This window comes from Macaca nemestrina, chromosome 15 (genome assembly GCF_043159975.1).
Source record: "Macaca nemestrina isolate mMacNem1 chromosome 15, mMacNem.hap1, whole genome shotgun sequence".
Classification (NCBI taxonomy): Eukaryota; Metazoa; Chordata; class Mammalia; order Primates; family Cercopithecidae; genus Macaca; species Macaca nemestrina.
Genome location: NC_092139.1, coordinates 26846727 through 26869222, shown reverse-complemented (window position 1 = coordinate 26869222; position 22496 = coordinate 26846727). Strand labels below are relative to the sequence as shown.

At 49.7% G+C, this 22496-nt stretch overlaps 1 protein-coding gene across 1 annotated transcript in view; it reads left to right on the top strand.

Moving 5' to 3' along the window:
* Window positions 1-11058, top strand: part of LOC105496317 (V-set and transmembrane domain containing 2 like) — a 42828-nt gene extending 31770 nt beyond the window's left edge. Inside the window, exon 4 of the mRNA XM_011766651.2 lies at window positions 9675-11058. Coding sequence (XP_011764953.1) covers window positions 9675-9947 — 273 coding nt within the window. The 3' untranslated portion in view covers window positions 9948-11058. The remainder of the gene's footprint in view (window positions 1-9674) is intronic.
* Window positions 11059-22496: the final 11438 nt, after the last annotated feature.

Genomic DNA, 22496 nt, shown 5'->3' with positions numbered 1-22496 from the left:
AAGGGTGACTGGTGTTGCTGAGCTACCTGGTTTCAGGGCTCAAGCTCTTTGTCACCGGCTGCAGGCCAGTGCAGCTGGGGCCCAGGGAGTTCAGGGGGTGACAACTTTTGTGAAGGAGGGAGCACCCAAAGCCAGTCCTGGGAGAGGCAGACAGGAGGGAGAAAGGAGGTGAACGGGGGAGAGAACACAGAGTGGAGGGGACCCGCCCGGGGACACATGTGGCCATGCAATGAGGCAAGATTTGTGCATGGGGTGTGAGGTCAGCCTGGTAGGAGGCTAGACATCTGCCAGCACCACACTCAGAAAAGGCAGGTGCCCGTGGGGTATGAATGCTTGTGTGTGCGGCATGCGCATGGTGGGGAAGCCTTTCGAAATTCACCCTTTTTTGCTTGATTCTTCCACAACTTTTCAAGGACTTGTAGGGGAGCTCAGGTCCCCAAGTCCAATTCAACAGGGATCAACAGAGGAGCCGCACCCCCAAACCGAGGTCACCATGTGGAGACTGGGCACAGGGATCATTGGGGTGCCATGTCGGGCATCAGAGGTGGCATCATGGAGGCAGAGAGGCCAGGCAGGAGGCTCCTGCAGCGCCTTCACCCCCACCCTCTGCCAAGGGCGCATCCATATCGAATGCCCCGTTTCTGGCCCAAATACCCATCCGTTAAGCCCAGGCAGGTAGATCTGTGTGCATATTAATGCCCTGTTCATCACAGCCCTTTCTCCTATAATTTTGCTTGGGGTTTAAGGAGCAGCTCTGGCAAAGGAGAGAATAATCTAATTGACTTAGAGGATTAGAATTCCGGGCTGCTGGGTCCCACATGAGGGGAATGCGACGACGTTAATTAGTTAAATAAAATAAATGTGCTCAGCATGAATGTGCAATTACCCCTACCCACCCCCCTCCAGCCCCCGCAATGCCTGCACCAGCTGGGGCTCCGAGGGTCTGGTTAGGAAGCACACAAACAGGCATGGGCCAAGCTCCTTGTGCAGGCAGCGCCATGGGAACAACCATTCCTAATACGCAGGTACTCTCCCTGGATCCCTGCAGTCTGAGGAGGCAGCCCAAACTTTCCTCCGTGGCCTTCAGAACTCTGCACGATTGCTCTGCCCACCCTCCAGCCTCACCTCCTCTTGCCTGACCTCACTCCCCTTCCCCTCCCGACCCTGGCAGCCTTTCCACCTTCCCATTCCTTCCCACCTCTCGGCCTTTGCACAGGCTGGTCCCCCTGCCTGCAAAGCTGTTTCTCTCTCTCTTCCCACAGAGCTCAGCTCGGGGAAGCGTCCTTTGAACTTGTGACCCAGCTGGCGCCCCTCCTATTTCCCTGCTGGCTGTATTTCTGGTTGTCATTATCCACTTGTGTGAGTTTTGGCTTCATGACTGTCTCTCCCAGAGATGGGGGGCACTGGGACTGAGCCTACTTGACTCACTGTTGCATTTCCAGAGTCTAGCACAGAGCCTGGTATGGTGTAGTAGGTACCCAATAAATATTTGTTGAATAACTATCACACACACAGACATACGCCCAAGCCAATGTGTGTGTGAACCATACACATATTTATTTTATTTTATTTTATTTTTTGAGATGGAGTTTCACTTTTGTCACCCAGGCTGGAGTGCAGTGGCGCGATGTCGGCTCACTGCAACCTCCGCCTCCTGAGTTCGAGAAATTCTCCTGCTTCAGCTTCCCCAGTAGCTGGGACCACAGGAGCATGCTGCCATGCCTGGCTTTTTTTTTTTTTTTTTTTTTGTATTTTTAGTAGAGACGGGGTTTCACCGTGTTGACCAGGCTGGTCTCGAACTCCTGACCTCAGGTGATCCTCCTGCCTCAGCATCCCAAAGTGTTGGGATTACAGGCAGGAGGCACCGTGCCTGGCCAGATGTTCGTACGTGGACTTGCCACCACAGTGTGGATCCCATGTCTGTTCACATGTGCATACCGGTGACATGATGTGAACCAGTGAAAGAGCTCCTGGCGGGGGGCCGGGAAGCCCAGACCCTGTCTATAGGGAACAGCTGAGCCAGGCAGGGACCTAGGCCCCATATTCCCGTGACTTCTAAAAATCCCGATTTTAGTGGAGTATCTCCTGAGTTTTAACTATTGGGACCTAATTAGATCTTTTGAAAAACACTGTCTAAGCTAAAGAGTGCAGTCTACAGGCTGGTGGAATCCCAGAATCTCATAGGGAGATCATTTACGTGGGAGGACAGGCATCTGTGATCAAATAATAATGGTCTAAGGTTGAGGGTAAGAAAATGCTGTCAGCTTCGAGGGGCTTGGTGGGGGGAGGGCTTCGTGAACCTGCCAGGGTGGCCCTGTTGGCCTTGTGAAGATTCAGACTGTGAGAGTCGGCTGTGCTGACTGCCAGGCGGGGACTGTGAGGACACAGTGGGGCCAGCACTTAGCGTCCCAGGAGCTGAGTCCTGGTTCCAGCTCTGCCACCTCCTCGATTCTCACTTTTCCTCAGTTAGCTGTTGTTGAAGGCACATATGAAACACTTTGGAAACTGTAAAGTGCCATGGATTAGGCTATGTGAATGACAGTGATTCCTTCGGTGGAAACTTGTTAACATGAATTTGTGACTCATAAAACTCTTATTCCTAGCAAGACAGCAGGACGTGGGCAAGGGAATAAAAAAAAAAAATCAGATGCTGGACTGAGTGCACACCTGTAATCCCAGCACTTTGGGAAGCCAAGGTGGGCGGGTCATCTGAGGTCAGGAGTTGGAGACCAGCCTGGCCAACACGGTGAAACCCTGTCTCTACTAAATATATAAAAATTAGCCAGGTGTGGTGGTGCGCACTTGCAGTCCCAGATACTTGGGAGACTGAGGTGGGAGAATCGCTTGAACCCAGGAGGCGGAGGCTTCAGTGAGCCGAGATCGCACCCCTGCTCCCGTAAGGACATCATTTATGTGGGAGGACAGGCATCTGTGAGAAAATAATAATGATAATAATAATATAGCAGCTAGCATTTATTGAGTGCTTACCATATGTTAGGAGCCATAACGAGCACTTTACATGAATTATCTCATTTAACTTGGGCCCAGGGAAGGGCCCTGGCTTAAAAATGTCTCCCTTAGTAGCTTGCATCTGCTAAAGATTCCACCATTAGGTGGAATCATTTCTGTGGCTCAGGCAAACATTTCTGCTTATTGGCTATTTTCAAGTTCCGGAAGTTTTTCTTTCGATCTAACTGAAGTCCTTTGTGCTAGAATTGAGGTTAATTTTCCGCTTAACCAGTTTTGCAAGGAGAGGTCGTCCACAACTTCCTAGTTTTAAGACGAGGTGAAATTCTCCACACATACCCTCCTTCCTGGGGGACTTCATCACTGCAAATGGCTGGTGGTTGGAAGCTGAGTTAAACAAAGATGACTCTGGAAAGACCACGGGCTCACACACACACCCTCCCTGCCCTCAGGGTGCTCCCAGTCCAGTGTGGGAGATGGGTGTTAATCCAGTAATCATGCATGATAAAAAAAATAGAATTACAACTGTGACCAAAATGAGGAGAGCTGCTATAACGGGGGATCTGATCTAGCCTGGGGGGCCAGGAGGGCTTCCTGGAGGAGGTGATGTTTGAGGTGAGCACTGAGGTGTGGAGGATTTGACAAGGAGTGGGGAACTTGGCTGGGTGTGGGCGCTGGAGGAATTGCTAGTGGCCAATGAGGCTGAGGGGCAGGCCGGGAGGAGACCTCAAAGGGCCTTGTCAGCCACCGTGGGGGCCATCGAAGAGTTTAGGTTGGGGGCATTTTGAAAAAATTGGTCTGGCTGTCATGGAAGAAGAGGCTGGAAGGTTGTGTAGACCTGGGAGGAGGCTGGGGTGATGGCTCAGATGGGAGAAGCCCTGGACCTTGCTTTCGCCAGTGCTGGGGGATGTGGATTCTGGAGAGAAGGGGAAGGGGTCCGATGGTGTTTAGAGGAGGTCAGTGGGCTCAGGGGTGGAGTGTGCAGAGCGTGGAAAGAAAACAGAAACGGCCATTGCAGAGTTTGGCTACAGCAGTAAGACCTTCTGGGGCCCAGGTATGGGGAGACCCTGAGTTGGGTTCTGTACATGCTGAGGGGCCAGTGAAGTGCCGGGTGGACCTGATAGAGGTTGATTACAGGGCCCGGCCTGGGGCAGGAGCCATCTGACCCCTATTCCTCACCGCAGCACCTTCCCTGGGGCCTCCCCCTCTTCCCAGGAGGCCACGTGAAGGCAAGGGTTGGCATCACGAGTACAAATCCATTCTTCTGGCATGGCTGGAAGAAGATCCCAGCCTGCCCGGTGTGAGCTGGCCTCGGGGTATCCCTGCAGTGCCCGGAAAAGCCTGGGCCGTGGGGCGAGCAGGGAGGAGGCTGAACTTGGCCCTGGTCAGGGTTCGGCCTTGTCTCTTTCAGCGTAATTAGGTGCTTAATTGCACAGCTCAGGCCTGTCGATGCCTGTGTGGAGGTGATTATGATTTACAGCTGAGTCGCCATGCGGGGGTCTCCTTTCTTCGTGGGCTCTCCAGTCGCCCGGAGGGCTGGGCTGAAGGGCTTTCTGCATAGTGTGCGGTGGATGAAATCCAACACGCTGCTCCTGGAATGGGATATTGGGCCCCCTCCTGTGGGAGAGGCCTCTGATGAGGTTTGGGGCTGGGTTTCCCCAAGACATGGAGGGTGAGGGGCCTCGGAAAGACATGAGAAGACTGACCTATAGTTTACTGTTCAGAAGGCTCCCAGAGGGGTGGGTAGGGTGTGGACTCTGTCACCAGCTGGGTGGCCTTGAGAAAATCACTTCAGCTCTCTGAGTCTCAGTGTCTTCACCTGCATCACAGGGTTATTGTGAGGTTTAAATAAGATTGATGAAGCTTGGCTGGGCGCGGTGGCTCACATCTAGAATCCCAGCACTTTGGGAGGCCAAGGCAGGGAGGATTGCTGGAGCCCAGGAGTTCGAGACCAGCTTTGGCAATATAGTGAGACCCCTGTCTCCACAAAAAGGTACAAAAATTGGCCAGGAGTGGTGGTGCGCACTTGTGGCCCCAGCTACTCAGGAGGTCGGCGGGGTGCTGAAGCGGGAGGATTGCTTGAGGCCAGGAGGTTGAGGCTGCAGTGAGCCATGGTCACGCCACTGCACTCCAGCCTAAGGTGACAGAACAAGACCCTGTCTCAAGAAAAAAAAAAAAAAGAAAGATTGGTGAAACTTATCACATCATCTCACAGTGATCAGGTGCTGCATAAACATTAGCCACTGGCACTACTGTTGCTGTTATTATTTTTGTTAAAAATATGGTATTTGCCTTCTCCAGATTGTGCTTAGAGGTGTGGACCACAGGGACTGGGAGGGAGAGGTGTCTGACGTGTGTCCTCACCCTTCATCCTGTTGGAAGTTCACTCGCTGAGTTGCTTGGTTGTGGGTTAGGGGTCTAGGTTCTCTGTTAGACTGTCAGCTCATGCCAGCATTACCAGGATCTGGCTGGCTCATTGTGGTAGGCACTTGCTAAATGCTTGTTGAATGAATGGACAAATTTAGCCCAAGAAAACCAAGGCCAGAGTGCTGGTGACTTGTCAGGGTCAGCACCTGGCCTCCCATCACTCCCTGCAGTGCTCCCTGCCCTCCTCCTCTCTGAGAGAGGAAGAGCTCGTGCTTCTGAAGGCCACATCTGTCTGTTGGCAGAGGGGGTGACAGGGAGGAGGGAGCTGGCTGCCTGGGGAGCCGCCCAGGCCTTCGTGGCCCCATCTGGGGGATGGGAGCAGGTGGGCTGAGGGCTGGGCCTCGCTTGGTGCTCCCTCCCTAGGAGCGAGTGCTCCCAGCGCTTTGCATTATTACTCCATTAGCGCCTTGTAGGGTTGACAAATGAAGGATAATTAATATCCGTGAGGGAAGCAGATGTTGAGGTAATTCGTTCCCGCTGCGCATTTGCAGCAGCATCTCCTAACTCGCCGGAGAGAGCACACAGGACCGCAGGGCAGAGGTGATGGAGTCAGAGGGACAGGGTGGGCTCCAGCAGGGCCTGGCACTAGGGAGGGGGTGCCCCCACATCCAGAGGGGCACCTGGGAGGGTTTCCCACTGCTTGCCATGGGGAAGTCCTGCCTGGGTCCCACCTCCGTGCCTCTGCTGAAGGCTTTCCCTCCATATAGGGGATGATGGGCGGCCGGAAAGGCTCAGCATGAGGGAGGAAGGCCAGGCTCCCCGCTGCTGGACACTCTCCTCTTCCCTGTGGCCCTGCCAGCACTGGTGGCCCTCCGTGAGCCTGTCACACTACTGGGAGGGTGAGAGCGCATGGAGCCTGTTCCCAGTTCTGCCACTCACTGACTCCGTGCCTCTGGGCGAGTCACTTCTTTTGGAGCCTCAGTTTCACTATCTGCAAAGTGGGTATCATTATGCGTATTCACACTGCCATAAAGAACTACCGGAGACTGGGTAATTCACAAAGAAAAAGAGGTTACATTGACTCAACGTTCTGCATGGCTGGGGAGGCCTCAGAAAACTTACAACAATGGCATAAGGCTAAAGGGAAGCAAGGCATGTCTTATGTGGTGGCAGGAGAAGAGGAAACGAAGGGGAAACTGCTACTTTTAAACCATCAGATCTTGTGAGAACTCACTCACTATCATGAGAACAGCATGGAGAAAACTGTCCCTGTGATCCAGTCACCTCCTACTAGGCCCCACCCTCAACACGTGGGGATTACAATTCGAGATGAGATTTGGATGGGGACACAGAGCCAAACCATATCATCGTGTGCATGTGGCTTAAAATTAGAAAGCATGACATCTGAGCACCACTTCAGTGGGAGAAAGAAGGTCATGGGGTGGGTCCGTTCATTGCAAAAATGTTGAGGATTATTTATGGAGTGCTGGGCTCTGTGATAACCACTCACATGGACAAAATAAACACTGTCCCTGCTCTCATGGCGGGTATGGTTTAGCCAGGGAGAGAACCCAAAATCAAGTCAACAGACAAATACACAATCCAAAATGAGAAGACTGCTATGCAGGAAATAGGAGGGAGTGGGGACAGGGGTCAATTTCTTGGAGGAGGTGACATTTAGGATGAATGGGAACCAAGCAGGTGAAGAGGAACAGGGAACCCCACCCAGGCAGAGGGCGCAGCACATGCAAAGGCCGCGAGGTCAGCCAGAGTTTCCCACTGGGGAGGGTGATGAAAGAGGCCTCCCCAGGGCAGATTGGTGAGATGATGAGAAGTCACACGTGTGAGTGCCCAGCCCAGGCTCAGAGACATCTGCGGGCTGCATGCAGAGGCCGTGCTTTCTCATCCCGGCCCCCTCACCGCAGGGGTGACCAGCAGGGGCATCCCACCTGGAGCCAGAAGCTGGGCTTCCCTCTCTAGGAGCTGGGGCTTGGCGGCAACAAGCCAGTTCGTTGTCCTTCCAGAAGAGAGAGACCAGTAGGCCACAGATCTGAGGCCCACTCACCTGAGCCTACAAAGCTGTCTGGGAAGGGGATCAGCGACTGGCAGCTGAGAACTGACCTCCACTGTTCTGTCCAGGCAGGAGAGGGACTGCAGGTGGGTTTTTTTGTTTTGTTTTGTTTTGTTTTGTTTTTTTCTCTAAGAAGAAGGGGCCAGGGAAGGAGAGAAGCCCCCTCTCACCACCATTACCCCTCTCCATAGGCCCAACTCCTTCTTCTTCTTCTTCTTTTTTAAAAAAAATTTAAAAATCTTTTTATTTTGAGTCATAGGCTCAGGAAAAGTTTCAAAAATAGGTCATTAAGTCCCCTGTACCTGTCAGCCAGCTTCCCCAGTGGTGTATCTTATATAACTGTCCGTCTGCTTTTTCTTTTTTAATTGAAAAAACACCCACGGCTACTTTATATTTAGGGCAGATTTATTCATAAGAGCTTTAATCTGGAAATCACACAAATGTCCATTGATGGGTGATCACATAAACCAATTGTGCAGTATGCATGTGATGGAATACTACACGGCAATGAAAAAGAACAAATGGATGGCCGGCATGGTGGCTCACACCTATAATCCTGGCACTTCAGGAAGCTGAGGTGGGTTGCTCAATTGAGGCCAGGAGTTCGGGACCAGCCTGGCCAACATGGTGAAACCCCATCTCTACTAAAAATACAAAAATTAGCTGGACATGGTGGCGGGTGCCTGTAATTCCAGCTACTGGGTAGGCTGAGGCATGACACCTGCTTGAACTGGGAGGTAGAGTTGCAGTGAGCTGAGATCACGCCACTGCACTCCAGGCTTGGCAACGGAGACTCTGTCTCAAACAAACCAACAAATAGATGCAGGCAGCAACATGGAGACATCTCACCGATAACAGGGTGTGTTGAAAAAGCCAGGCACAGGAAAGAAGCCACACATACAAGAGTTCCAAAGCAGAAAAAAACTATCTATGGTGACAGAAGTCAGTCAGAAAGCGGGGGACCCCAGCGGGGGAAGTATTGTTGAGTGAAGGGTGTGCTCTAGGGGGTCACGAATGTCCCATGCTTTGCTCTGGATGGTGGTTACACAGGAAACATTTCCTCGGGCTGTGTGCACTTTACTCTGTATAAGTGACACTCCCATTTTGAAACAGAAATGTAAAAACCCAAACAAATAAAAAGTCAAAGTACAAAGGCGAATATAACAAACATCCTTGCTCCCCCCAAGTAGAGTAAATAGTTTTCAGCATTCCGATATATTTGTCATCAGCCTTTATATTGTTTTGTTTTGTTTTTTATTGTGTTATTTTATTTTATTTATTTATTTTTTTGAGACAGAGTCTCGCACTGTCGCCCATGCTGGAGTGCAGTGGTGCAGTCTCGGCTCACTGCAACCTCCGCCTCCCAGGTTGTTCAAGTGATTTTCATGCCTCAGCCTCACGAGTAGCTGGGATTACAGGCACGCACCACCACACCCCCGGCTAGTATTTGTATTTTTAGGAGAGACAGGGTTTCCCCATGTTGCCCAGGCAACATGCCCAGGTCTCAAACTCCTGACTTCAAGTGATCCGCCTGCCTTGGCCTCCCAAAGTGCTGGGATTCCAGGCATGAGCCACCACACTTGGCCTGGTTTGGTTTTTAAAAGATCGGTCTCACTCTGTCACCTAAGCTGGAGTGCAGTGGTGTGATCATGGCTCACTGCAAGCCTCAAACTCCTGGGCTCAAACAGTCCTCGCACCTCAGCCTCCTGAGTAGTAGCTGGGACTGCAGGCACCTCTATTTTTTTTTTTAGGAAATGTACACTTTCAGACTAAATGAAGACTTTGCTTTGTAGTCTATACCAGGTCCACTTCCTCCCCTGTGTTCTGCCCCAGAGTCCACCACTGTGAGGAGGTCCTGGTGTTCCCTCCTGTCTATTTTAAACTTCCACACCCGGAAGACTCCAAAACCAGTATAGAGTAGGTTTCTGTGTTAATTTACATAAATGGCATCCCCTGGGGGCAGGCAGCAGTGAGAGCTTTCCCTCTGCTGTTTGCCACTGAGCTCATGTGCCTAGTTCTAGCTCCGTCTTTCAGACCACTCTGCAGTGCTTCATGCAGGGAACAGACCACTGCTTAGTTATGCAGTCTGTGGATGGACATGGCAGTTGCTTTTACTTTTTTGCTGTTTAACTCACTCTTGTGCAAACCTCGGTGGGCCCTTGTGGGAGTGTTTCTGGGGGCTCTAGTCCTAGGATCCTGGGACCCCCGTACTCTTCTTCTCCCCCACTGTCACGGGATAGACAGGTCACGGTCTCTCTGTCACCCCCAGGTGGTCAAGGTGGTGGGCAGCAACATCTCCCACAAGCTGCGCCTGTCTCGGGTGAAGCCCACGGACGAAGGCACCTACGAGTGCCGCGTCATCGACTTCAGCGACGGCAAGGCCCGGCACCACAAGGTCAAGGCCTACCTGCGGGTGCAGCCCGGGGAGAACTCCGTCCTGCACCTGCCCGAAGCCCCTCCCGCCGCGCCCGCCCCGCCGCCCCCCAAGCCAGGCAAGGAGCTGAGGAAGCGCTCAGTGGACCAGGAGGCCTGCAGCCTCTAGACTGATGCCCCTGCCCCTGCCCACCCGCCCCCACGCTGTACAGAGTGCATGAGGAGCCGCTGGACCACTGGGGACGGACTGCCTGCGTCCAGCCGCGCCCTATCCCTGAGGCCGCCTGTGGCCACCATGTCGGCCCTCTTTCCACCACCCCTTGCTCAGCATGTAAGCCCCACCCACCCCTGCCCTTTCAGACCCCTGTGGTGACCTGGCTCGGAGAAGGTGGCCCTGGGCACCAAGGGGCCGTCTGCCCTGAACACTGGGGCGGGGACCATGCTGGGGCCCGGGGCCACCCCCTTCCTGTCACCAGCTTCTGTGGAGTCCAGTGTTTTGCTTTGCTTGCTTGTTCCCATCCTGTCCTGAGCCGGGGCCCCCAGCCTCACCTCCCTCCTCCTACCATCCCTCACTTGGACCTGGGGGTGTGGACAGTGACCCCTCCCTGACTATGAACTTGAGTCTTCTGAGCAGAACTAGGGCCTCTCCCCTGGTGAAGACCCAGGGAACAGAGTTCCCAGGAGGGCCCTTCTGGGGCAGTGGCTCTGCAGGGTCACTCACGGAGGCCTGCGGGAACAGCGAGACGCCCCACCACCTCCTGGCGGGTCCTTCCTGTTCAGCTCCCTGTGCGACCCTCCAGGGATGCAGGGGATCCAGGATTCTCTGCCCTGTCACAAGGCAAGTCAGAAGGGAGGGGTCTTTCCCTCGGACCCACGGCCCCAGGCAGAGTTTTACACCAGCAGGACCCCTTTGAGGGTCTTCAAGGCTCTCCCAGGAGTCCCCCTCTGCCGGCCCCCAATGCCCCAGCCCCCTCTTGGGTCCTGTGCCAAGTCCACCCCAGGGCCTGGGGCTGTTGGGAGCCAAGGGCCCCCTGGTACTCAATTCCCTTACGATTCCCTATCAGGGGGACACCTGCCCCCTGGTTATTTGTAAATATTTCTATTGGATCCAATTCCCCTTGGAATTGGCTGGCACCTCTGGCTGCCGCTCAGTGATGATGTGGGGGAGGTGGGAGAGGCCGAGGGCTTTGCCTAGGGGTGGAGTGCCCTGTATACATGATCCAGTCCGTGATTACCAGCCAACCTGAATAAAGCGGTTTTAAAAAAACCTCTGGGCAGTGTCTTTCTGGGGCATTTGTGCCTGGGGGCGGTGTGTGGGGTGGAGGCGGGAAAGCAGGTGGCTAGCTCACACCCACGCCTCACTCAGCATCTTTCTCCTGCTTTGCACCCCAAGCAGCGCCTGGCTTCGCAGTGCAGAGCACAGGACCGGTGGGGGCAGAGGGAGAGGGTGGGAGACAACCAGCTTTTGTTCAGCTCCAATCCTGTTACCAGGCACTCGAATTACTCTTTGCCTCTGAGATAATCACCCACAGAGAAGACTGCATAAAACATGTTTACACAGTTTTGTAAATAATGTAAAGCAAATACTTGTGTAGTCACTACCTACCAAACACAGCACCCCAAAAGAGAACCTCCCCAAGCCTCATGTGTCACCTCCATCCATCCCTTCTCCCTGTTAGAGGCAGCCACTGTCCCGACGTTTAAGGTTTTTTTTTTTTTGAGATGGAGTTTCACTCTGCCACCCAAGCTGGAGTGCAGTGGTGCAATCTCGGTTCACTGCAACCTCCATCTCCCAGGTTCCAGTGATTCTCCTGCCTCAGCCTCCCGAGTAGCTGGGACTATAGGCATATGCCACCACACCTGGCTAATTTTTTTGTATTTTTATTAGAGCTGGGGTTTCGCCATGTTAGCCAGGATGATCTCGAGCTCCTGACCTCGTGATCTGCCCGCCTCAGCCTCCCAAAGTGCTGGGATTACAAGCGTGAGCCACTGTGCCTGGCAGTTTTTTTTTTGTTTTTTTTTTTTGTTTTTTTTGTATTTTTAGTAGAACTGGGGTTTCGCCATGTTGGTCAGGCTCGTCTCAAACTCCTGACCTCAAATGATTCACCCGCCTCAGCCTCCCAAAGTGCTGGGATTACAGGTGTGAGCCACTGTGCCCAGCCGGTAATCCCATTCTTAATGTTCTTTTTGTAGTCTTACTACCTAGGTGTATGTCATTTTATTTTTGAAGTTCCGGGGTGCATGGGTAGGATGTGCAGGTGTGTTTCACAGGTGAATGTGTGCCATGGTGGCTTGCTGCACCTATCAACCCATCAGCTGGGTATTAAGCTTGGCATGCATTAGCTATTTTCCCGCTATTCTCCCCCTCCCCCGCTCTCCCCTGCCTATGTCATTTTAAACAATGTATGTGAGTTTCCTCCATTGTCTGACCTGCATATGCACAGAATCATACTGTATTTCTCGCATCTCAATTTGTGAGATTCATCTATGTTGCTGCATGTGTCTGTAATTTGTTCACTTTTATTGCTGTACAATATTTCACTGTATGACTATCTCACCATCTATCAACTTATTTATCCATTGTATTGCTGACAAGAATTGGAGTGTGTTCCTGACTGGGTACTATGACTTACCAACAACACTGCTACGAGCACACTGGTCCGGATCTCCTGGTGCACACGAGCCTGAGATTCTCCTAGTGGATTTATCGAGTCAGAGGCTTAGGCACTTTACTTTGGGATCTCATTTTCTCTTATAAGGTATCAACAACCCCTTATTACAGTTGAGGAAACAGGCTCAGAGGGGTTAAGTAGCTTGCCCAAAGTCACAGAGTTGTTGAACTCAGACCTCCCTTAGCCTTAGTCTGTTTGTCTTGTCTCTGCCAGGTCTGGACCAGCTCCCTGGTCCCTGCCATCCCATACTACACCCTGGGCTCTTGATTCCCCTTGGCTTATTCCAGCTGAGGGTCCCACTCACCATGGTCCTGCTGAGAATCTGCCTGAGGATGTGTCCACCTGGGGCTCTCAGGTCAAGCCCTCATAGCCAGAGTGGCCATCTGGTCCTTGCTCTGCAACTGCAGAAACCACAGGCACCCCTTGGGGACTGGGAACTATGGAAATGATGACTGACATTGGCCCTGGGCCCCGTATCCCAGCCCTGTGCTGATCACCACAGTAGCCCTGAAGCAGGCCTTGCATCTTCTGTCTTCAGATGAGGACAATGAGGTTCAGAGAAGGGTGGGCTGGAGGATGGATGGATAGATGGATGATGGATGGATGAGGACATGAATAATAACCAGGCTATGAAGCAGGCGGGACTCTGCACCTGCAGCAGAATCCAGGTATGCCAGGGATAGATGGTCCATGACCTGTGGTCCTCTCAGGCCACTGGCTAGCCTGTACTCAATGAATATGGTCTCTTCCAGAATACAAGGCTGGCTCTGGAAGGCCCAGGTCCCTCTAGGAGGGTATGGGAGGATCTATGTCATGCTAGAGTGATAACAATACTCACCAGCTCTGAGCACCTCCTACACACCAGGCACTAGTCAAGGGCTTTCCACAGGAAGTTCTGATATTCCACAGGGTTTCATCCAACCCTCCCAAGGGTCTATGTCCCATCCCTGGCCATTTTACTCCCATAGAGGGGTCCCCCCAACCTCCTTAGAGGGATTTTTCTTGTTCCACTGGGAAGACAGCAAAGGAAGAGGGAGGTGGCTGGGTTAGAATCCTGCTTCTGCCCATCTTTGCCCCATGGCCGCAGGCAGGGCTTTTCACCTCTCTGAGCCTCAGTTCCCTGTTCTGTACCACGGGGATGCTCCTGGGGAAGTGCAAATCAAAACTACAATTTGTTACCACTTCACACACATGAGGACGGCTGGAATAAAAAAGACAGACACTAACACATACTGGCGAGGATGTGGAGACATTAGAACCCTCATGCACTGTGGGTGGGAATGTAAAAGGATGTAGCTGCTTTGGAAAACAGTCTGGTGCTCCTCCCAAGGTTAGTCAGAGAGTTACCAAATGTCTGAGCAATTCTGCTCCTAGGTATCAGCCCCAGGAGGACTGAAAACACACGACCACATAAAAACTCATGCCTGAATGTTTACAGCAGCAATATCCATAATTGCCAAGAAATGGAAACAACCCCCATGTCTATCAAATAATGGATGGCTAAATAAAATGTGGTATATCAGCCTGGGTGTAGTGGCTCACGCCTGTAATGCCAGCACTTTGGGAGGCCGAGGTGGGCGGATCATGAGGTTAGGAGATCGAGATATCCTGGCCAACATGGTGAAACCCCATCTCTACTAAAAATACAAAAATTAGCCAGATGTGGTGGTGCATGCCTGTAATCCCAGCTACTCAGAAGGAGAAGAATCGCTGAGGCTGAGGAAGGAGAGGAAGGCTGTGGAAGGAGAGGAAGGCTGAGGAAGGAGAGGAAGGCTGAGGAAGGAGAGGAAGGCTGAGGAAGGAGAGGAAGGCTGAGGAAGGAGAGGAAGGCTGAGGAAGGAGAGGAAGGCTGAGGAAGGAGAGGAAGGCTGAGGCAGGAGAATCGCATGAACCAGGGAGTTGGAGGTTTCGGTGAGCTGAGATTGCCCCACTGCACTCCAGCCTAGCGACAGAGCGAGACTCCGTCTCAAAAAAAAAAAAAAAAAAAAAAAAAGTGGTATATTCAGACAATGAAATATTATCTGGCAATAAAAAGGAGTGACATTCAGACACTACATGCTACACTGTAGCTGAGCCTTGAAAACACTGTGCTAAGCAAAAGCAGCCAGACACAAAAGGCCACATATTGTGTGATTCCATTTACATGAAATGCCCAGAATAGGCAAATCCACAGAGACAGAAATCAGATTGGTGATTGCCTGGGACTAGGAGACAGGAGAGTGGGAAGTGACTGCTAATGGGTATGAGTTTCTTTTGGGGGTGATGGAAACGTTCTAAAATTGATTGTGGTGATGGTTGCACAACTGTGTGAATATACAAAAAGCCATTGAATGCACACTCTAAATGGGTGAACTGTGTAGGATGTGAATGATATCCAAATAAAGTTGTTAAATGAAACAAGATGCTCTTGACCACAGTGCCCACATCAGGCATGGGGAGACGCTTAGGAAATTCTGGCTCCTATTAATATTGCTGTGATTTTTATGTGATGCCAGAGCAAAGTTGGCTTGTCCTCTAGGCTGGTTGGGGGTGGAGATGGGAGCAGTAGAGAAACATGAGGCTGGGGGAGGGAATTTCTTTTTTTGTTTGTTTGTTTTTGAGACGGAGTCTTGCTGTGACACCCAGGCTACAGTGGAATGGTGTAATCTTGGCTCACAGCAACTTCCACTTCCCGGTTTCAAGCGATTCTCCTGCCTCAGCCTCCCGAGTAGCTGGGATTACCGGCATGCACCACCACAACCAGCTAATTTTTGTATTTTTAGTAGAGCTAGGGTTTCACTATATTGGCCAGGGTGGTCTCGAACTCCTGACCTCAAGTGATCCACCCACCTTGGCTTCCCAATGTGCTGGGATTACAGGTGTGAGCCAATGTGCCCAGCTGCGGGGAGAGAATTTCTTAAAGGGAGTCCCCAGGCCCTACTCAGAAGGCTTAGAAAAACCTCAGTGCACCTCCAGAGTAGCTGTGGGCTACTTTCCCTTTTGTGCCCAGCATAAGAATAGCACAGGGCCTGGGATGCTTGTTTTAAGTTCAGAGGTCCAGACCCTGTCTTGGCCTTCAGACTCTCACCTGCCAGCACCTATAGTCAACTAGTGACCCCCAAGATGACAATACGTCTTGGTGATGGTTCCACGTGGATTTTTTAATTGCTATAGAATATTCCATTTTATTAGGCTGATCTTGCATTGCCATAAAGAAATACTCGAGACTGGATGATTTAGAAAAAAACAAGAGGTTTAATTGGCTCACGGTTTTGCAGGGTTTATAAGCATAGCACCAATGTCGTCTTGGTTTCTCGTGAGGGGCTCAGGAAGCTTCCAATCACCGCGAAAGGTGAAGCAGAAGCTGGCACGTCATGTGGCAAGAGCAGGCGTGAGCGAGTGGGGAGGTACCACACATTTCTAAACACCCAGATTTCACAGGAACTCACAATTGCGAGGACAGCACCAAGCCATTCATAAGAGATCTGCCCCCATGACCCAAACACCTCCCACCAGGCCCCACCTCCCACATTGGGGATATTTCGACATGAGATTTGGAGGGGCCAAACGTCCAAACTAATATCACCCCTTATATAGACGAATGATGATCCATTTAGTCAGTCCCCAAATAAGGAACATTCAGCTTGTTTCCAATCTTGCCCTATTATAAACAATGTTGCAGTGAATTTCCTAGATGATAAATCTGTTCATACTTATGCAAATATGTTCGAAGGATAAATATCTAGAAGTTATATTGCTGGGTCAAAGAGTCGTGCATTTCATTTTTAACGTTTAATTTTTTGGGGAGACAGGGTCTTGCTCAGTCACCCAGGCTACAATGCAGCAGTGTAATCTCAGCTCAATGCAACCTCAACTTCCTGGGCTCAAGCAGTTCTCCCACCTCAGCCTCCTGAGAAGCTGGGACCATAGGCATGTGTCACCATCCCCAGCTAATTTTTTGATTTTTTGTAGAGAAGCGGTCTTACTATGTTGCCCAGGCTGGTCTTTGGCAATTTGGCAATATCGACCAAGAGTAATTGGACAATATTACTCTTGTTATGAGAATAACTTGTTATGAGCTTGAACCACTGCACCCGGCTGACTTGTGCATTTTAAATCTTGGTCAATATTGCCAAATTACTCTCTACAGATGTAGGGCCAATTTACACTCCTACAAGATATATGTGAGAATGTGCACCTAATCCCTGACTCCCCCAGTCTCTTCAACCCCAGAATCAAACACGTTGGTGCAGTTCTCTATTGGTTAAAATGGAATCTTTTTTTTTTTTTTTTTTTTTTTTTTTGAGACGGAGTTTCGCTCTTGTTGCCTAGGCTGGAGTGCAATGGCACAATCTCAGCTCCCCTCAACCTGTGACTCCCTGGTTCAAGCGATTCTCCTGCCTCAGCCTTTCAAGTAGCTAGGATTACAGGCATGCGCCACCATGCCTGGCTGATTTTGTATTTTTAGTAGAAATGGGGTTTCTCCATGTTGGTCCGCCCACCTCAGCCTCCCAAAGTGCTGGGATTGCAGGCGTGAGCCACTGCGCCCAGCCTAAAATGGAATCTTACAGTGGTTTCAATTTACATTTCTCCTATGAGTGAGATTGGCCATTTTTTTGCTTGTTTAAAAACCAAACCACATGTGCTTCATTTTCTGTGAACTGACACCTCATAATCTTTTTCACTGGCTTGTTGATTGCCATCTTATAGATTTGTAGGAGTTCCTTCTGAGATGAATTGAAAACTTTTTTCTTTTTTTTAAATCTTTTGGCTTTGTTTACAGGGTCTTTTTGTATTTGTCAAGTAAATATTTTTAATCATTAAGTAGTTTGTACATATTAATCTTCCATTTTATCATTTCTGTGTGTCCTTTCATTTATATAAATGTAAATTTGATCCTTCAGGAATTGAAATTGCTTTAAGGTATGAGGGGGGACCCAATTTTGTTTTCTAGATTTTAAACTTTTTCTATGTCATCTTGGCACGATTTATTTTTTCCCCCACTGATTTGAAATGCTACCATTATTATATTCCAAGCTCCCACATATATATGGACTACTTCTCAACTTTCTTTCTTACTCCTTTGATCTCATTCATAGTTCAGTACCACACTGTTTAAATTATTATAGTTTTATAACTTATTTTATTTTATTTTATTTTATTTTGTTTTTTTATGTTATTTTATTTTTTTGAGACGGAGTCTTGCTCTGTCGCCCAGGCTGGAGTGCAGTGGCCCGATCTCGGCTCACTGCAAGCTCCGCCTCCTGGGTTCACGCCATTCTCCTGCCTCAGCCTCCCGAGTAGCTGGGACTACAGGTGCCTGCCACCTCGCCCGGCTATATTTTTGTATCTTTTAGTAGAGACGGGGTTTCACCGTGTTAGCCAGGATGGTCTCGATTTCCTGACCTCGTGATCCGCCAGTCTCGGCCTCCCAAAGTGCTGGGATTATAGGCTTGAGCCACCGCGCCCGGCCCTATAACTTATTTTAATACATTTTAAGGCTGTTTTTGACTTCACTTTCTGTTTAATTTTTATTTTCACAACTTGCCTGGATTCATCTTTGCTTTTCCATGTGAACTAGAATAATCTTATCCACTTTTTTTTTTTTTTTTTTTTTTTTTTGAGACCGAGTCTCGCTCTGTCACCCAGGCTGGAGTGCAGTGACGCAATCTCGGCTCACTGCAAGCTCCACCTCCCGGGTTCACGCCATTCTCCTGCCTCAGCCTCTGGAGTAGCTGGGACTACAGGCACTCACCACCACACCCGGCTAATTTTTGTATTTTTCGTAGAGACGGGGTTTCACCATGTTAGCCAGGATGGTCTCGATCTCCTGACCTCATGATCTGCCCGCCCTGGCCTCCAGAAGAGCTGGGATTACAGGCGTGAGCCACCGCGCCCGGCCCAATCTTACCCACTTTTAAAAAATTGTCATTTTAGTTGGGATCATGTTAAATTCATAAATTAACACAGGAAAAACTTACATATTTATGACTGTGTCTTTTTTTTTTTTTTTTTTTTTTTTGAGACAGAGTGTCACCCTGTCACCTAGACTGGAGTGCAGTGGCATGATCTTGGCTCACTGCAACTTCCACCTCCCAGATTCAAGCCATTCTCCTGCCTCAGCCTCCTGAGTGGCTGGGATTACAGGTGCCTGCCACCACACCTGGCGTTTCACCATGTTGGCCAGGCTGGTCTCAAACTCCTGAGCTCAAGTGATCTGCCTGCCTCAGCCTCCCAAAGTGCTGGGATTATAAGTGTTAGCCACCATGCCTGGCCTATAGCAATGTCTTTCTATGTTGTCTCAACATTCTCCTCCTTGGTACTCCCTCTTATTTTAAGACTTCTTGACTGGGCATAGTGGCTCATGCCTATAATCCCAGCACTTTGGGAGGCCAAGGCAAGTGGATCACCTGAGGTCAGGAGTTCAAGACCAGCCTGGCCAACATAGTGAAATCCAGTCTCTATAAAAATACAAAAATTAGCTGGGCATGATGGCAGGTGCCTGTAATCCCAGCTACTCGGGAGGCTGAGATGGAAGAATGGCTTGAACCTGGGAGGCAAAGGTTGCAGCGAGCCGAGATTATGCCATTGCACTCTGTGCGACAGAGCAAGACACCCTCTCAAAAAAAAAAAAAAAAAAAAAAAAAGACTTGTTTTTTATGCTTCTCCAAAGCGTATTTTAAAAATAAGATAAATGTTTACATGACTTGAGGGCAGTAGATATGCATAGATATGTGATAGAGCTATGCATTGATAATAGTATGTGCAGAATACAGAAAATGTTAATTTTAGAATCAAAATGATGAGTATAAGAATATTCTACCAAATTATTTCAACTTTTATGTATGTTTAAAATTTTTTATAAGATGATGCAGAGGAGAGAGCATTTAGAAGTTTTCTTCCTATCGCCCTTTGCGATGCGCCCCTTCTTCAACTAAGATCTCCCCAAAGGTTAAGGAAACAGTTACTTATGGGTTGAGGGTTCAGGGTCTAGCTGGCCTGGCAAATTTTTAAATTCCTATGGCTAAACTCCCTAACTGATGGAGCTATCGGTTCTGATTTACAACCCAGACCACTGCAACTCTGACTGCAGAGGATCTGCTTTACAATCATTCTTTTCTTTTCTTTTCTTTTCTTTTTTTTTGAGACAGGGTCTCACTCTGTCACCCAGGCTGGAGTGCAGTGGCACAATCTCAGCTTACTGCAACTTCCACCTCCCGGGTTCAAGTGATTCTCCTGCCTCAGCCTCCCGAGTTAGCTGGGATTACAGGCCCATGCCACCAAGCCTGGTTAAGTTTTGTATTTTTAGTAGAGATGGGGTTTCACCATGTTGGCCAGGCTGGTCTCAAACTCCTGAGCTCAAGTGATCCGCCCGTCTTGGCCTCCCAAAGTGCTGGGATTACAGACGTGAGCCATAGCACCCAGCCTACAATCATTATCTTCTGATAAGCAACTGCAGACCTTAAACCACTTTCAGCAGTTTATAGAGGCTGCAGATACCATGTACCTGGTGGGGGAGGGAGGAATCAGGTGAAAAACCAGTACAAGCAATACAAATTCAATGCAGTGGCTGGACACATAAGTTAAAATACAGAAAAAGGCAGGGCACAGTGGCTCACGCCTGTAATCCCAGCACTTTGGGAGGCAGAGGCGCGTGGATCACGAGGTCAGGAGATCGAGACCATCCTGGCCAACATGGTGAAACCCCGTTTACTAAAAATACAAAAATTAGCCGGGCATGGTGGCAGATGCCTGTAGTCCCAGCTTCTCGGGAGGCTGAGGCAGGAGAATTGTTTGAACCCGGGAGGCAGAGGTAGCAGTGAGCCGAGATCGCACCACTGTACTACAGCCTGGCGACAGAGAAAGACTCTGTCTCAAAAACAAAACAAAACAAAACAAAACCACACAGAAACGTACTATCTTTATGTCCTATACTTTATCTTTTGATAAAGAGAGCCATATTCCACTTCCTTTTCATGCTAAAACCCACCCTAGCCGGGTGTGATGGCTCACACCTGTAATCCCAGCACTTTGAGAGGCTAAGGTGGTCAGATCACTTGAGGTCAGGAGTTCAAGACCAGCCTGGTCAGCATGGTGAAACCCTGTCCTACTAAAAATACAAAAATTAGCCAGCGTGGTGGCAGGTGCCTGTAATCCCAGCTACTCAGGAGGCTGATGCAGGAGAATTGCCTGAACCTGGGAGGCAGAGGTTGCAGTGAGCTAAGATCATGCCACTACATTCCATCCTGGGCAACAGAGTGAGATTCCATCTCAAACAAACAACCAACCAACCCACCCTAAAGTGAACATGGGATGTATGTTTTATGTATGCTTACCCATTATGCATGCACTCGGCTCCCCTCATAAATACATACAGCTTCTCCCCTAGACCTGCTGAATATGTATGATACCAGTACTGTGAGTTGTAAAACCCAACCTGTACTTCTCCTCTTTAAAGACAGGGCACCTTTTGCCTGTGCTAGAGACTTTCTCTTCCTGGTATGCAAACTGGTATCACCAATAAAGCTTTCCTTCCTATTTAGCCATCCTGGTGGTCTTGTGGGTGACACCTTGCATATTTTTGTTGAATTAATTCCCAAATACTTTTTGTTGTTACAATTATAATTGTTTTCTTCTATTATGTCTTCTTTTTTTTTTTTTGAGACAGAGTCTCGCTCTGTCGCCCAGGCTGGAGTGCAGTGGCCGGATCTCAGCTCACTGCAAGCTCTGCCTCGCTGGTTTATGCCATTCTCCTGCCTCGGCCTCCCGAGTAGCTGGGACTACAGGTGTCCGCCACCACGCCTGGCTAGTTTTTTGTATTTTTTTTAGTGGAGATGGGGTTTCACCGTGTTAGCCAGGATGGTCTCGATCTCCTGACCTCGTGATCCGCCCATCTCGGCCTCCCAAAGTGCTGGGATTACAGGCTTGAGCCACCGCGCCCGGCCTTATTACGTCTTCTAACTCAGCAGTTCCCAACCTTTTTGGCACCAGCGACCGGTTTCATGGAAAATAATTTTTCCATGGACCCGGTGGTGGGGCACAGAGTGGGATTTGGTTTGGAGATAAAACTCTTCCAGCTGAGATCATCAGGCATTCAATTCTCATAAGGAGCATGCAAACCCAGATCCCTTACATGCGCAGTTCACAATAGGGTTCACCTCCTATGAGAATCTAATGCCCCTGCTGATCTGACAGGAGGTGGAGCTCAGGCGATAATGCTCGCTTGCTGCCGCTCACCCTCCTGCTATAGGGCCCGGTTCCTAACAGGTCACAAACTGGTACCAGTCTGTGGTCTAACTAGTTGTTCTTTGTATAACTGTGAAGGCTATTGGCTTCTGTATTTTCGTGTATGTATTGGCCACTTTATTGAATCTGTATTGCTTGCACTGGTTTTCACTTGATTCTTCCCTCCCCCACCGGATACCTGATAACTGCAAGCGAGATGATCTCCCTCATTTCTTTCCAAATCTATATACTTTTTATTTCTTTATTTGGTCTAATTGAACTGGCCAGTATCTCCAAGACAATGTTAAATGATAGAACTGCTTTAGAACATCTTTGTCTTGCTTTTAACGTTAATGAGAATGCTTCTTTTGTTTCTAATACTGACTTTGAATATACTTCTGGAGTCTCTTGTGAATGTTTTAGGAGACTGAAACCTGATTGATGAGGCACACAAACACTTCAGTATGAATGTTTATTTCAAGTTGGTACCATTTCAGCCAGGTTCTAGGAATATGTCCGTACTCCCCACCTCAACCTCACCCCACCACCACCTCCTAGACAAAAGGAAAACATTTTTGGAATGACACTCAGTACTTTGCCTTAGTTACCTTCAGGTGCAGCCCTGGAAGCCATCAGGTATAACATTTAGAACAGGGGCTTTGGGGTCTGATAGACATGGGTTTGAATCCCAGCTCTGCCACCTTTGAGGTATACGGCATTTGGTCCACTTCCTCCCATTTGAATCTTGGTTTCCTTGGAGAATTTGAGGGGGACACTGAGGTCAGCATCTAGCACAGTGAGGCTGCTCTCATTTACCAGCATGGGGAGTCGGATGAGCAGGG